The 14684-nt window shown below is 40.1% G+C and overlaps 2 protein-coding genes across 2 annotated transcripts; one reads left to right on the forward strand and one right to left on the reverse strand.

Annotated features, from left to right (window-relative positions):
* Positions 1-1820: 1820 nt before the first annotated feature.
* Positions 1821-9721, reverse strand: LOC134652739 (uncharacterized). Its single transcript, XM_063507901.1, has 14 exons — positions 9402-9721; positions 8118-8344; positions 7842-7904; positions 7122-7336; positions 6585-6864; positions 6384-6499; positions 6012-6308; positions 5604-5740; positions 5166-5214; positions 4228-4317; positions 3902-3937; positions 3320-3451; positions 2592-2786; positions 1821-2073 (listed from the first exon to the last, which is right to left on the reverse strand). The coding sequence occupies exons 1-14, from the start codon at positions 9691-9693 to the stop codon at positions 1821-1823; spliced, it is 2382 nt and encodes a 793-aa protein (XP_063363971.1). The 5' UTR covers positions 9694-9721.
* A 498-nt stretch (positions 9722-10219) lies between these two features.
* LOC134652945 (tubulin alpha chain) lies at positions 10220-12715 on the forward strand. The gene is made up of 3 exons (XM_063508183.1): positions 10220-10295; positions 11196-11418; positions 11526-12715. The coding sequence occupies exons 1-3, from the start codon at positions 10293-10295 to the stop codon at positions 12650-12652; spliced, it is 1353 nt and encodes a 450-aa protein (XP_063364253.1). The 5' UTR covers positions 10220-10292; the 3' UTR covers positions 12653-12715.
* The last annotated feature ends 1969 nt before the right edge of the window (positions 12716-14684 follow it).

Raw genomic sequence — 14684 nt, forward strand, 5'->3', positions numbered from 1 at the left:
TGAGTCATGTCTGTCTGTCTGTCCGTCTGTCTGTCCGTCCGTATGTCACAGCCACTTTTCTCCGAAACTATAAGAACTATACTGTTGAAACTTGGTAAGTAGATGTATTCTGTGATCCGCATTAAGATTTTCACACAAAAATAGAAAAAAAACAATAAATTTTTGGGGTTCCCCATACTTCGAACTGAAACTCAAAAATTTTTTTTTCATCAAACCCATACGTGTGGGTTATCTATGGATAGGTCTTCAAAAATGATATTGAGGTTTCTAATATCATTTTTTTCTAAACTGAATAGTTTGCGCGAGAGACACTTCCAAAGTGGTAAAATGTGTGTCCTCCCCCCTGTAATTTCTAAAATAAGAGAATGATAATACTAAAAAAAATATATGATGTACATTACCATGTAAACTTCCACCGAAAATTGGTTTGAACGAGATCTAGTAAGTAGTTTTTTTTTATACGTCATAAATCGCCTAAATACGGAACCCTTCATGGGCGAGTCCGACTCGCACTTGGCCGCTTTTTATTTGTGCAACTTCCGAGAACTTTTCCAAACTTTCTGTGAGATGTGCCGCGAATAATAAGAAAATGAAAGTTCGAATGTCGCTCCGATTATGATTGAAGCTTGCCCTTGAAGTTGACCTTGCCACAAATAATACAACGGAGAAAAAATCAATGTAAAATTTATTTAATAAAATGTAGGTATAGTACGAAGGTAAAAATAGTTTAGGTACGTATTTTCAGAATGACTTTCCAGCCGTCGTGTCTGTTAGCCAAAAAACAAACAATTTAGCTAATTAAGAACAATAGAACAAGTCTGGGTGGTATTCCACCTGTCCAATGGCAATATTTGATCAGATGTGCATAGCAAATGGCAGTAGCGTCTCTCTCTCATTAAGCAAAATATGAGACGCAAATACAAATTTGATCAAATATTGCACTTAGATACTCGTGAAACAAATATGTAATACAGGATGAAATGTAAAGCCAACCAGAAATATATAATTATTATGATCATTGTCAAGAGGGCGCTGTTATTCTCATGTAGGTATGTGGTGAAAGTTCAATTTAGTTCCAATGAAATTCCGCAATATGGCGCGTAATCATATATTAGGTATTAGGTACCTACTGGTCAAATATTTTTTAAAGAAGTGTTGTTTAATGAAATAGCAGATCAGGAAATAGCCAATTCTACGTTATGGCTTTGCCATCAATATCTATCGTCGACAACGAAGAATAATATCTTCATTAGAATCTAAAATTGAAGCCTACTGGAAAAAAAAGTTAAATCTTTTCTATAAAACGTCACATGGAGCAGGTATAGGTATTAGTTATTTTACAGTAGGTACATATGGTGCTACTTTACCGCCCTAGTCTATTAGGTATTTATTCTGTGCCCTAGTGCGGTAATTACCACAAGTAGCCTACCTACTGTAAAACGTTGTACAATACACGTGCGAAATAGTTATTTTCGATACAAGTGCGAAAAAGAGGAAATTCGAAACGAGTGGCGATAAATTAAAACACGACCGAAGGGAGTGTTTTAAATCGACACGAGTTGCGAATTACCTATTCGCACGTGTATCGAACAACGTTTTACGGTACATATGGCACTTTAAAGTTTCGACATACGCACGAAAAGTGCTATTTTACGCACTAGTGCGGAAAAGTAGACCCATATGTACTGTAAAGGTAATTTGCAACTCGTGTCGGTTTAAAACACTTCCTTCGGTTGTGTTTCAATTTATCGCCTCTTCGCACTTGTTGCGAATTTCCTAATTTTCGCACTTGTATCGTAATGCAGGTACCTAGTTACCTACTATTCCTGCATCTTCGCCTTATATTGTTGATTTCTCAATTGATACTCTTCGACTGACATGGAAGGTCGTTTTCTCGCGTAAGCGACACTTCGCATAGAAGTTTTCAGTGATTCGAAACTAATACGGGCGGGCTTCTTCGGAGTGGTCTCCCTGCTGGTTATATAGGGACGATAGTGTTTGACTTGGTCCTCTGATGCAATTTGTAGTTTTGTACTTGTCAACATCATGCTTTTTATCTCTGAAGCATCATGCCTAAAACATACGAGTTATTAAATCTATGATACTGTAAATGTATTCAAAATATAAGTATTTTATAGGGGTTGATACGCTTTCTTTATTAGAACCGCTATTGGGTACTTTGACATTGAAATAGAGGTGGGATGATGGGTAAAAAAGCAGCCCATTCTGACGACATAATCGTGTAGCGTATTTTTGCTCGAATCAATATAAATGCCTGTGCATACCGGATGAGTGCATGCTGAAGGGTTATTCCCACTAGTTACCGCCAAGTTGTTACCAGTGGTAACTACTGGGATTTTTTTCCCCACCTTTTACCACTGGTAATTACTACGAAAACTAATTCCCCATTTTTGTGGGGTGGGGTTAACTCTGTTTGGTGGTAACAACTGGGAATTATTTTTCCACCACTGGTAAAAGTTGGGAAAAAAACCCAGTAGTTACATCTACCACGTAAGAACTTGGTGGTGTATATGTCACTGAAGCGTGACTGCATCGTAAACAGAACCTGTGTGCTGTAATAAGCAAATAACCTGAATTCTTTTAAAGTTGGTGCCGTAAATTCGTCCTCATCGTCAAGGAAATGGAACAATTCTGGACGTTTGCGATGGTGGACGTGCAAGTCCAGGCCGGAATCGAAGGCGCCGGGTCGCGAGTAAGCAGTGGCCCTGCGATTTATCTTCGACGGGGGGGCCCAGGCCACTGACCCTGGGTCTATGCGCACATACCTAGAACAACGTAGTAGAGGTTAAGGAGCTAAAGTGGGCGACATTAAAGAAATAATTTTCACATTAGTTACTGTACTTTATTGTTTGTGCGTTGTGCGGTGCGGTTCACGCACTTCATTAGCTCAACGTATGGTCATTGCACTAGTTTTCGTCCACTTGACGAAATTTGTAGATAAGCCTACATTGCTGCTCAAATTTGGACTTATTGCTACATAAAAACGATATTTCGCATGTAGAAAATTAAAAATGAAATATATTGCATTTTACTGCACACGTGCATTTGACTTTCCTCGTATTCGAAATGAAAAGTAGTGTTTAACTGATAAAAGGCATCATTTCAGCCTCAGACTATTGGCGCTCTCACTGCGTTCGAGCACCAAACTACCTCGGCAGAAATAAGTGCCTTTCATCTCTTGGTTAACAGTCTACTAAACCAGTATTGTTTTGCGGGCTAACAGCGAAGGAAAAAGTATAAATTGATACATTAGGTACTTTATAATTCTTAATAAATAAAAAACAGAAAGGTAGCAAACCTTAGACCCTCGATACTGTCATTATCTTCACATTTTTCTAGTTTCCAATCGCAGGGCCTATAAAAACCCGTTTGTTTCCTTTTTATTTGCCTTGCTGGTTTTGAATCATCGGGAACTAACATAGACACTTGCCTAAAAAACCCACAAAACAATGAAAAAAAATCTTAGCATATTTTTTACTTTGCGATTGGATTCTCCGAGATTGGAAGAACTTCAATATTTAGTTGATAAGAAACATAGCCATATCAATAGGTACTTACAGATTGTATTTAGTAAGAGACTTTCAGTAGGTACCTATTAAACAAATTAACCGGCTGACATACCTATTTTTGAAGTCGAATGACTTGTGTTTCTCCCAGTTCAACCTAAAAGTTATAAAACATATTTTGTTAAATACAGGTATGGTGAAAAGTGTGAAAACATTTGACGGGATATGAAACTAAATGTAACTTTTTTATTTGCATTGATTATCGATGCGAAATAAATACTTTCACCGCGATTTGATTTAAGTTTTAATGTTGTTAGGAAGTCCACAGATATTTTACTAGGTAGTAGGTATAGATCTGTATAAGAAAATCATACTTTTTGTAACGGAGTTCGTTGTCAGTTAATGCAGCCCTGAAAAAATAACAATAACATCAGGTGGGGTAAGAAACATATAGTTTATTTTGCTTGGGGCAAGAGAGAACGTTTGAGGAAAGTCCTTGTACGTCAGTATTTTTAAGATAATTTTATTTTTAGTATTATCATTAATTTCGTTTTTATTATCTTTAAAGTATCTCTGTTTATCCCTACAAATGTTTCACTTGCCCCAGTTTTGGAGCTCAAGCTTGTACTGATCTGGACATGGCGAAACTATAGGGTTCCCTGTTGACTACGGAACTTCAAAGGTTATACTTAGCCCATACTTTCTTGGGTTCAGCAAAATTCCATCGTGCTTAGCTCGTGATATGCCTCGTATGATCTCACCGGCAAAACTAGCAGTGTCAGTGTTGTATCTGATGAAAATAAATTACTAACTAAGAGTCGGTAACAACAATAGATACGAAAAACAAATAAGTATTTGGCATAAATTTTATTTTTTGGAACGAGCTTTTGTCGCTGACTGTACTTCTCTTTCAGAGTTCCCATTCCCATGGCCACGTCCTGTCTCCATCATTAGATCAGTTCTATGTCATCATAATATTGCATGGTCATCCGCAACATAAGTATATATGCAAAATGCAAAATTTCAGATCAAAAACGGAAATCGGGAAGCGAGTCAAATTTAGCTTTCACACTATAATATGTCATACTGTATACAAATACATGCATTAAAGCTTGCAAAAAGGAAAACTTGCTTTGACAGCAAACATCAATAGGTAAATACAAGCAGCACTATTGGCAATAACACTATTGCGTGCGTAGAGACTAGTCTCTAATGGCTAGTCTGGAATCCAGTCGCCATGTGTATGAAGTGTCTACACTCTACAGGTGGCCCAAAAATCGTTGCAATTTTTTTTTTTTTTAATTTTTTTCATACTTACACATCTTTTACAAAATGTATTTTTAACTAAAACAAAACGTATTGTCTTCAAAATATTCTCGTTTAGCGTCGATACACAAACCACAAACGCAAAAAACAAAGCAACACAGAGCAAGTTAAATAAATACTTGTAAAAATTAAAACTTGCTTTGAAACCAAATATCAATAGTTAGCTAATACATGCAGCTAGCAATTACTATTACAATTTTTAGGCCAATCTTTTGTACAGTCATTTTATCCCCGCCTACACAATTCACCTTAAGATAGGTATTTAGTGTGGATTTTATTATACCTAACGTAAATTAAAAAAGAATTACGTACTTCAAAAACTGTTTTATTTCCGCTTCCTGGTCCGAATCTACCGATTTCTCTGAAATGTGGATTTTAATTAATATAAGTACTTACATAATAAGTATGAAACTTCTCAATGGTCACCCCACTCTAGCGTCTTTTGAGCATCGGCGTCTAGTTAGCACTTATGGCGTTATTCATATACGGCTGCTAACTTAATCAGTTGATGATCGTCGTTTGTCCCTATCGTTATGCCATAAAGTGGGACAAACGACAATCAACAGCTGATTAACTTAGCAGACGTTTATGAATAACGCGGATAACGCGCCGCCGTTAGTAGTTACGGTAGTAGTCATGGAAACGTTGTTGCGCAGTGCGCCAACGTTGCGTCGCTAGACGCGCGCTAACGCTCGGGAGACGCTAGCGTGGGGTGGCTACATTAAGGCTTTGGTTTTTATATTTAGGTACCTGATGCATCCGAAGACTCCTTTGATGCTAACTGCAATAATTCAGCCGGAAATGTTTCAACTTCATGGACGTATATACCTTCTTCAACTTTATCCTTTTCCAGATCTGTTTCTAAGCAATAATCGCCCCTTAGAAATCTGTAACGTTAGCTTGATTAATATGTCTTCTTTTCTTCGATCATCTACAGACCTAATACATATCCTATTTGACTATGTATACTATATTAAAATTAGGGTTGCAGGAGGGCCCTTTAAAAAAATTACACACTTTACAAGTTTACACTGCGTATGCTATAAAAATCGTTGCAGACTTATCTAGGTCTAACTCTAGTACATCAGATTGTACATTCGTGTTTAGATATTTCATATCATATCCATCACGAATATCACGATGCTGGAAAATACTTACTTTTTCAAATCATATTCTGAGCTCACTTCCCCAGGATATGGCACATCTGTAAGTGGTATGTAATACGGGTTTTCAGGTTTAACTACGAGACTTTCTGATTCTTTCACAGATATCAAATCTTTCTCCTTGTACAAGTCGTCTTCTGCCTCATATTGGTACTCAGACACGTCGAAATCATTATTTTCATGCTCACTCTCCGGCGGTTGTTGTTCGCGGTGCTGTGTTGACTTTGACTCATCTTGGCTCTTAGATTTTTGAGCTTTTGACATATTTGGTGCAGTTCCTTTCTTCATGAACCTTATAAGGTATATAAAAATACATAAAATATGTGACATAAAAGGCAAACGCACGACACAACTGATTAATTGGTACCTTGCGGTGGCGTGAAGGTGCAATTCGTTTGAATCTTGTTCTTCCTCATTTTCAAGAGCTTCAAGAATTGCATTTTCACGCATCTGTATTTTTAAGAATACTCTTCCAATTATTTCCTAAAACGATAAAAACTATTTAATCATAGTCACTGACAAATTGAATAGGGCTCATACTCTATTAGTACGTCCTGTATACTAATACCTCCCATAACGCCTCTCCCAATGCGAATAGGTCCTCAATGTGTCCATGTATATATTCATGTGCACTTCGATTTATCATTATATCTTGACAGTCTATGTTAAAAATTCCAGCTTGATAAATGGCGATATTTTTTTTCGGTGATTCATACCAAGTCTCAACATTTTCGATTTTACGTAGAGTGCTATCTCCGTCTATGAGCTGACCGAACGCCACATACTTGTGTAGCATCCAAGGGGAAGGTTGAAGAAGGACGAAAAATTGAGTTGAACAATCCACGTGCCTTTAACAATGTTAGCGTAACATATTAAATTAAGTACACACATGCATATATGTTTTGGTCAGCATGGCCGAATCGGAGTACCGCTTTTATTTAATTATTTTACATGCCGTCAGATGGAGCCACTTGTTGTGCGCAACTGGCCGACAGTGTTATGGTAGAGTATTACTAGTCATTAGATATAGAAGCATTGTAAAGTTAAAAATATCTAATATATTAATTCTAACAGAGTACCTACGTATTGAATCATCAAGACTGACCTGCCAGCATTAGCCATGCAAAGCACCCCACGTTTATCAGGCGGCACTATAAAGTTTTCGCAATCCAGGTTCGTGCTCTTTAAACCATATCCTCCACATTGTATCCAGCCGTCTTTCACGATCCGGTGCACTGGGGTGCCGCTGTACCCGCCTTTTTTTGCCTTGCATAAACGCAAAAAGTTCTCGCAAGTGTATGGTACCACATCGGCATAGAGCTAAACAAATCAATACTTACTAATATGACTTCGTATATTGTTCACTAAAAATACCAAGTTCTTTTTCAGAGTTCGTTTTTAGTTAACGCCTTATAGTCTTTATAAGCTAACTTTGCACAGACTTGAATAGCACAAAGTGAGGTAGGGTCATAATAAATGCCGTATTTTCATAGAAATTTGACATTGATGATGAAACTACAAGTACATTGGTTAGCTCTATTGTCTGCACTATATCGGTATACTAGTATAAGGTACGTATAGCGCGTACCTACTTGATCCTCATTGAAAATAAGACTCGCTCTCTAACCTCAGGGAACTGCCGTGAACGTAAGGCTATCCTTAACCTATGTACCTATATGATATGATATGTAATATTTGAATACTGGTGGTAAAATGTTGACTATCGAAATTACAATTAGCGGTAGCTTCCAGTTCCTTCACAGTATGTAGCATCAACAGGAGTCGATTGTGGCTATAATATATACATATATACCAAGCCACTTACCATAAATATCATCGTCCCAATGTGTTCATCATTTATCGATATGTGCATGAAAACTGTAGGTCTCTGTTGACATATAACGCAATTATAATTAAATATAAACTTAATAAATGGTGTTCAGCAAAATATTTCATGTAAATAACATTATAGGTAGAACAGGTATATTGATAATGATATGATAATATATATGTTAGTAAAATACCCACTATGAACCGCAGTAAGAATAACGAACTTAATTTATAGCGAAACCCACTAAATAGCTGGCTTACAAAAACTTACACCAGAGCCTTTAATAAAATTTGAAAACTGTTTGACACTTTCATAATAATAATTCAAAGACAGGTGGTATGTGTATGTCTTTTCAATTAACTCTTTTAGTTCCTTTTCTCCGCCAACGATTTTGTCATTGAGGAATACCACGACTTGGGACGTCAAGCAGTAGGCTAGGCCACCGTATTGAATTTTTAAATCATTCCATACATGTGGCCAATCGACGCTAGTTACACCTGAAAATAAAATATGGGGACGCATAGACAAAATTTAGATACGTCAAAAATGTCACCCTGTATACAATACATATACGCTGAACACATTATTTGATGCCCGGTCCTAATGTAGGTACCTAATTTTACGCGGTATTTTGCCGGCCAGTTACTAAAATTATAAAGAACGTTCAACATGCGTTCAACTAGGAAATAAAAAAATCGAAATTATAGTGAATTTTAAGTTCATATCATGTATACATTTTTCCACTTTATTGCAATGGATTAAGGTGTAGAAATGTACACCTACATATTTTATGAACTCGACTGTTAGTACCTACTTATAACCTATAACATAACCTGAACATAACCATCCATCTATCTATAACAGCTACACGAAAAAATGTAGCAAAGCGCCATTGAAGAAATTGGTGTTATTATTTTTGCAGTAACTTATTATTTTTTGCACCTATTTTGCCTCTGTCAAGTCTGTCACTTAGATTTTCTGAGTTATTCCCAAAACGTTGGTGGTATCAACTGAAAAAAAAACCAATAGTTACCACCAAACCGAGTGGGAAAGAAATCCCAGTAGTTACCAGTGGTAAAAGGTGGGAAATACAATCCCAGTAGTTACCACTGGTAACAACTTGGTGGTAACTAGTGGGAATAACCCGATTTTCTCCATATAAATGAAGAAAAACTACATGATAAAGTAATAAAAATTAAAAAGTTGATTTAAGTCCTAGATACGGCCCCCCTCAAGGGCGTAGCCAGCCAGTGAACTAGGGGGTGGCGAGTTCATAGGCCTGGGGGGGCCTGTATGCATTGGATGTAATGGCTCCTCTACACGATGGGCCAACGCCGGCCACTCCAAGGGACGCAGCCATGCGGTAGAATGAGATAGCAATATCACTTGCTCCCTCTAACGCATAAATTCGTCCCTTGGAGTGGCCGGCGTTGGCCCATCGTGTAGAGGAGCCATAAAATTAGAGCTCCAAGGGGGGGCAACTCCCCCCCCCCCCATGTCTGTACCTGCCTACACCCATGCCGGCCTTGCTACATTCTAACTAAAGTAACTTACCTCTTATAACAGGAGATTCAAAGTAGTCTCTCCTGTACTTATAGAGACCTTTTACTAAATTGATGCAATAAATAAATTCTTTGGTAACTCTATTGCCAATAACCGTAAATTTTACTCGCTCAATGGGTTTTCCAGTACTTTTTTCCTTCTTTGCTGGATAGCGAGGATTATTAATTGAATTATGTGCAGTTTTTATGCTGGTTATGTACGCATCTTTTATAAATCTTTCCCAAGGATGACTATGGGTCTTTTCTTGTTGCTGTACTTCATCAAGATTAAACAAGGGAAACATTATTTTTTGTAGAATAAAAAGTATTATTTTCGTAGTGGTATATTCTCTTTGATTTTTGGTAAATATTAGTAAGTAGGACATTTGACACTGACTTGTCAAATATAATTATTTTTAAGTTTAATAGCCGTATCAGACCTTATTGGTCTGTTACGGCTTTAGGCCAAACTTGGCTTGCTTTAGGCCCACCGCCCACCTCACACAATGGTGAGTGAGATCATGGATCATGGTGAGATAATGCAGAGGGGCTACCGCGAAAACTAAAATTCGCAAATTACGGGGATCTTTCTCTGTCACTCTAATTATACCTTAATTGGAGTAAAAGAGAAAGATCACCGCAATTTGCGAATTTCGGTTTTCGCGGTAGCCCCTCAGGGTCGTCCTTATTGGCTAGTCTAATGCGCCATCCGCATCGACCAATCACAAGTCCGCCTGTGAGGCGTCGCTCCCTCGTAAAACGGTCACTATATAAGCGCGTTTAACGAATTTCTCTCCAATCCATATTTTCCTTTGGGCAACTTGGGCGTGTCTCTTAACCGATCGCGCCGAAATATAATTAATTAACTTATTTCTACGTTAAGTTACACAAAACTCAAATCAAAATGGTAAGTACTGCATTATTTTAAGCTTATATTAAGCCCCCGAATAATTTTCTTGTGAAAATCTATTTATTCCGACGTTATTTCCGTTGAAATGACACCGGGTGCCCCGGGTGGCCATTTCACGTAGGCGCCGGGCAGATGCACATTTTTTCATATCTCGTAGTTTTCTACTTTGCTTGACAATTGACATTCGTCTTTCAAATTAAGTGTTATTCTAGGTCCCTTTCAATTGTTTAAATTGCGTTCTATAATTATTAAAATGCTCTTTTGTTTCGCTAGTTATGGCTACTGGCGGCCATTGGTGCATTTGTCACCATCACCACGAAAGTGACCTACTCCTAGAAAGTGTTCAATTTCTTCTTCTTTTATTCAATGGCGGTCTGGCCAAACAAGTTGGCACAAAGCCGTGTTAATTTCTGTTAAGTAATCGGAAAATAAGTTCATTCTTGTATTGTATGATAGGCAGTTTCCTAAAACATTTTTAAAAAGATCTTTGTTTTGTTAGATTTCTTAAGTAGGTATTAGCCAATTAAAAACTTAGCTCTGTTATTAGCAAATGTATAAAGCTGTGTCCAGACGGGCTGGGCAAATCGACCGATTTGATCAGGAAAATAATTGGCGTCAATCTCCAATTTAATCACAAATTTAAGATTTATGGTGATATTTGAGCCCTCTAAGTAAAAAAAATATCCAAAACGAAAATACTAGCGTTAACAATTAAGAATTCTTGCGTTCACACCCCATTTTATCGGTAATATCGGTCATAATCGGCGATTGAATTCGGCGAGCCAAATTGGCGTTTGCGTCCTGATTTGATCGGACAATTTCATCAGATTGGTGAAAAATTGTCTCGTCTGGACTCCACTTAAGACCTTCACTAACATACAATTTTCTTTGCTACAGCGTGAGTGCATCTCAGTACATGTTGGCCAAGCCGGAGTCCAGATCGGCAATGCCTGCTGGGAACTCTACTGCCTGGAGCATGGCATCCAGCCCGATGGCCAGATGCCCACCGACAAGACCATCGGGGGTGGTGATGACTCCTTCAACACCTTCTTCAGCGAGACTGGAGCTGGCAAGCACGTACCCCGCGCCGTGTTTGTGGACTTGGAACCCACTGTAGTTGGTAAGTTTCTAAGAAACGTCTTAAACTTAAGGCAAAATGTTTTCAAATGATTTTGAAAATGTTCAAAAATTTCTCATAGTTAAACTACTTTTATCTTTTGCCAACAGATGAGGTCCGCACCGGCACATACAGACAGTTGTTTCACCCTGAACAGCTTATCACTGGTAAGGAAGATGCGGCCAACAACTACGCTCGCGGCCACTACACCATTGGCAAGGAAATCGTCGACCTAGTGCTTGACCGCGTCCGCAAGCTCGCTGACCAGTGCACTGGTCTCCAGGGCTTCCTCATCTTCCATTCCTTCGGAGGTGGCACCGGCTCCGGCTTCACTTCTCTCCTCATGGAACGTCTCTCAGTCGACTATGGAAAGAAGTCCAAGCTCGAGTTCGCCATCTACCCCGCGCCCCAGGTCTCCACCGCCGTCGTCGAGCCCTACAACTCTATCTTGACCACCCACACGACTCTTGAGCACTCCGACTGTGCCTTCATGGTCGATAACGAGGCCATCTACGACATCTGCCGCCGCAACTTGGACATCGAGCGCCCGACCTACACCAACCTGAACAGACTGATTGGCCAGATCGTGTCCTCGATCACGGCCTCCCTGCGTTTCGACGGCGCCCTCAACGTCGATCTGACCGAGTTCCAGACCAACTTGGTGCCGTACCCGCGTATCCACTTCCCGCTGGTAACCTACGCGCCGGTCATCTCTGCCGAGAAGGCTTATCACGAGCAGCTCTCTGTAGCCGAAATCACCAACGCTTGCTTCGAGCCGGCCAACCAGATGGTGAAATGCGACCCGCGTCACGGCAAATACATGGCTTGCTGCATGTTGTACCGTGGTGACGTCGTGCCCAAGGACGTAAACGCGGCCATCGCTACCATCAAGACCAAGCGTACGATTCAGTTCGTGGACTGGTGCCCTACCGGTTTCAAGGTCGGCATCAACTACCAGCCGCCGACCGTCGTGCCCGGTGGTGACTTGGCGAAGGTGCAGCGTGCCGTGTGCATGTTGTCCAACACCACCGCCATCGCCGAGGCCTGGGCCCGCCTGGACCACAAGTTCGACCTCATGTACGCCAAGCGCGCCTTCGTGCACTGGTACGTGGGTGAGGGTATGGAGGAGGGCGAGTTCTCGGAGGCCCGCGAGGACCTGGCCGCTCTCGAGAAGGACTACGAGGAGGTCGGCATGGACTCCGCCGAGGGAGAGGGCGAAGGTGCTGAAGAATATTAAGTTAGTCATGCACTCGCACCAATACATTCCTGTGAAAATTAATAAAACTGAAATTATGTGAAATTGTGAATTTTCTTTGATTTATTCCCATTCCATCAAATTATCATAATTAAGGTATTCAATAGATAGAAATTAGTTACGAACTGATACTGTAATAGTCGATTTAGACTCGCGCGAGCCACGAGACGAGCCGCGAGCCGCGCCACGAGACGCGAGTCCACCGTTTACGCTCGCGTTCGGCTTGTCATTCGGTTATAAACCTTATGCCGTGCCGTTAGTGTTTAAATTATATTAGCTCGACGAGCTTGCGAGCCACGAGCCCACCGCTTACACTCGCGTCTCGTGGCTCGCGCGAGAGTCTAATCCGCCTATAAAATCTAAATGGCCAGACAAAAAATTGAATAATCATAAGTCATGATTATTCAATTTTCAATTAGTCATGATTCAATATTCATAAGGTAGAATGTAAGATTTTTGGGATAAGTTTAGGCTGGCCACAGACGAACGGATTTTCATTCGGTTTCCGTACGAAATGACGTGAATAGGACGTCGCTCTACACATGCATAGCGCTGTCTCGCTTGCACATGTCATTTCGTGCGTCTGCCGTCAGGGTTAATTCGACTTTGGCGATAAGCCGGGGTTGCCGAGGGCGCCGAGGTGGAATGGCATCGATCCCAGTGCGCCCTCACGAACGGCAAAGAGGGTGAAACGCCGGAGTGGGTAGGGCCAAATTCTCCCCCCTTCTTGCCAAGAGAGGGATGGAGCGGCGAGTCCCACACACCGTGTGGAAATCATAAATGCATTCCCACTCCGTCAAAAGCAAAAAAGGGCTTAATTCGACTCAATAATGGGCAATGGCGGCAATCTGCATGGCAAAGAGCATAAATAATCACTACCAAAGAGAATATAATCACTACGTTCTACTGCATGGCAAAAATTTGATTTGATCGATATGTCAAACAAAAGGACGTAGCAACAAATCGAAATATAAATATAGCGTATCAAACATAGAAGGTAGCATAGGTAACAAAGGACTGTCTTAACACTGATTTAAACTTTCACGATTTTTACACATTATTAAATTATACAACGGGACTTAATCGCGTATCTAAGTTTTAAGATTTACCTCCGACGTTTCGAGGACGGCGTTGTTCCCGTGGTCTCGGAGAAGACTGGCTTAAGTTGACATCAGCATCGTCTAACCGCGCGAGTTTTTCGAACTACCCGCACTTGGTCTTGTTTATCCGCTTGAACGTTTTGCGCACTAGGGATGTCACTATGTCGACACACAACACTAACGATATTCGATTTTTTCGACAGTCGATAAATCGAATATCGTTAGTGTTGTGTGTCGACAGAGTGACATCCCTAGTGCGCAAAACGTTCAAGCGGATAAACAAGACCAAGTGCGGGTAGTTCGAAAAACTCGCGCGGTTAGACGATGCTGATGTCAACTTAAGCCAGTCTTCTCCGAGACCACGGGGACAACGCCGTCCTCGAAACGTCGGAGGTAAATCTTAAAACTTAGATACGCGATTAAGTCCCGTTGTATAATTTAATAAAGGACTGTCTTATTTCAAACATAGACAGAGAGAGTCATACTATCTTTGTCTAACACTAGTACTAGCACCCAAAAGAAAAGGATGAGTATAGTTTTTTTGTTCCTATTTACTGACAAATTGGTTTGACCATCTATAGCTGGTCAACCAAATCTTGTCAGTAAAAAAAGGCGCGAAATTCAAATTTTCTATGGCACGATATCCCTTCGCGCCTACATTTTTCAAATTTGCCGCCTTTTTCTACTGTCAAGATCTGGTTGACCAAGTATATAATAAATGGTGAAGCAAATCTTGTCAGTAGAAAAAGGCGCGAAATTCAAATTTTCTATGAGACGATATCCCTTCGCGCCTACATTTTTCAAATTTGCCGCCTTTTTCTATTGACAAGATCTGGTTGACCAAGTATATATACCGGATGTCCGGGTCAACCAAAACTTGACGGTAAATAGGAACAAAAATATTCATCCTTTTC

Source organism: Cydia amplana, chromosome 12, assembly GCF_948474715.1.
Source record: "Cydia amplana chromosome 12, ilCydAmpl1.1, whole genome shotgun sequence".
Classification (NCBI taxonomy): domain Eukaryota; kingdom Metazoa; phylum Arthropoda; class Insecta; order Lepidoptera; family Tortricidae; genus Cydia; species Cydia amplana.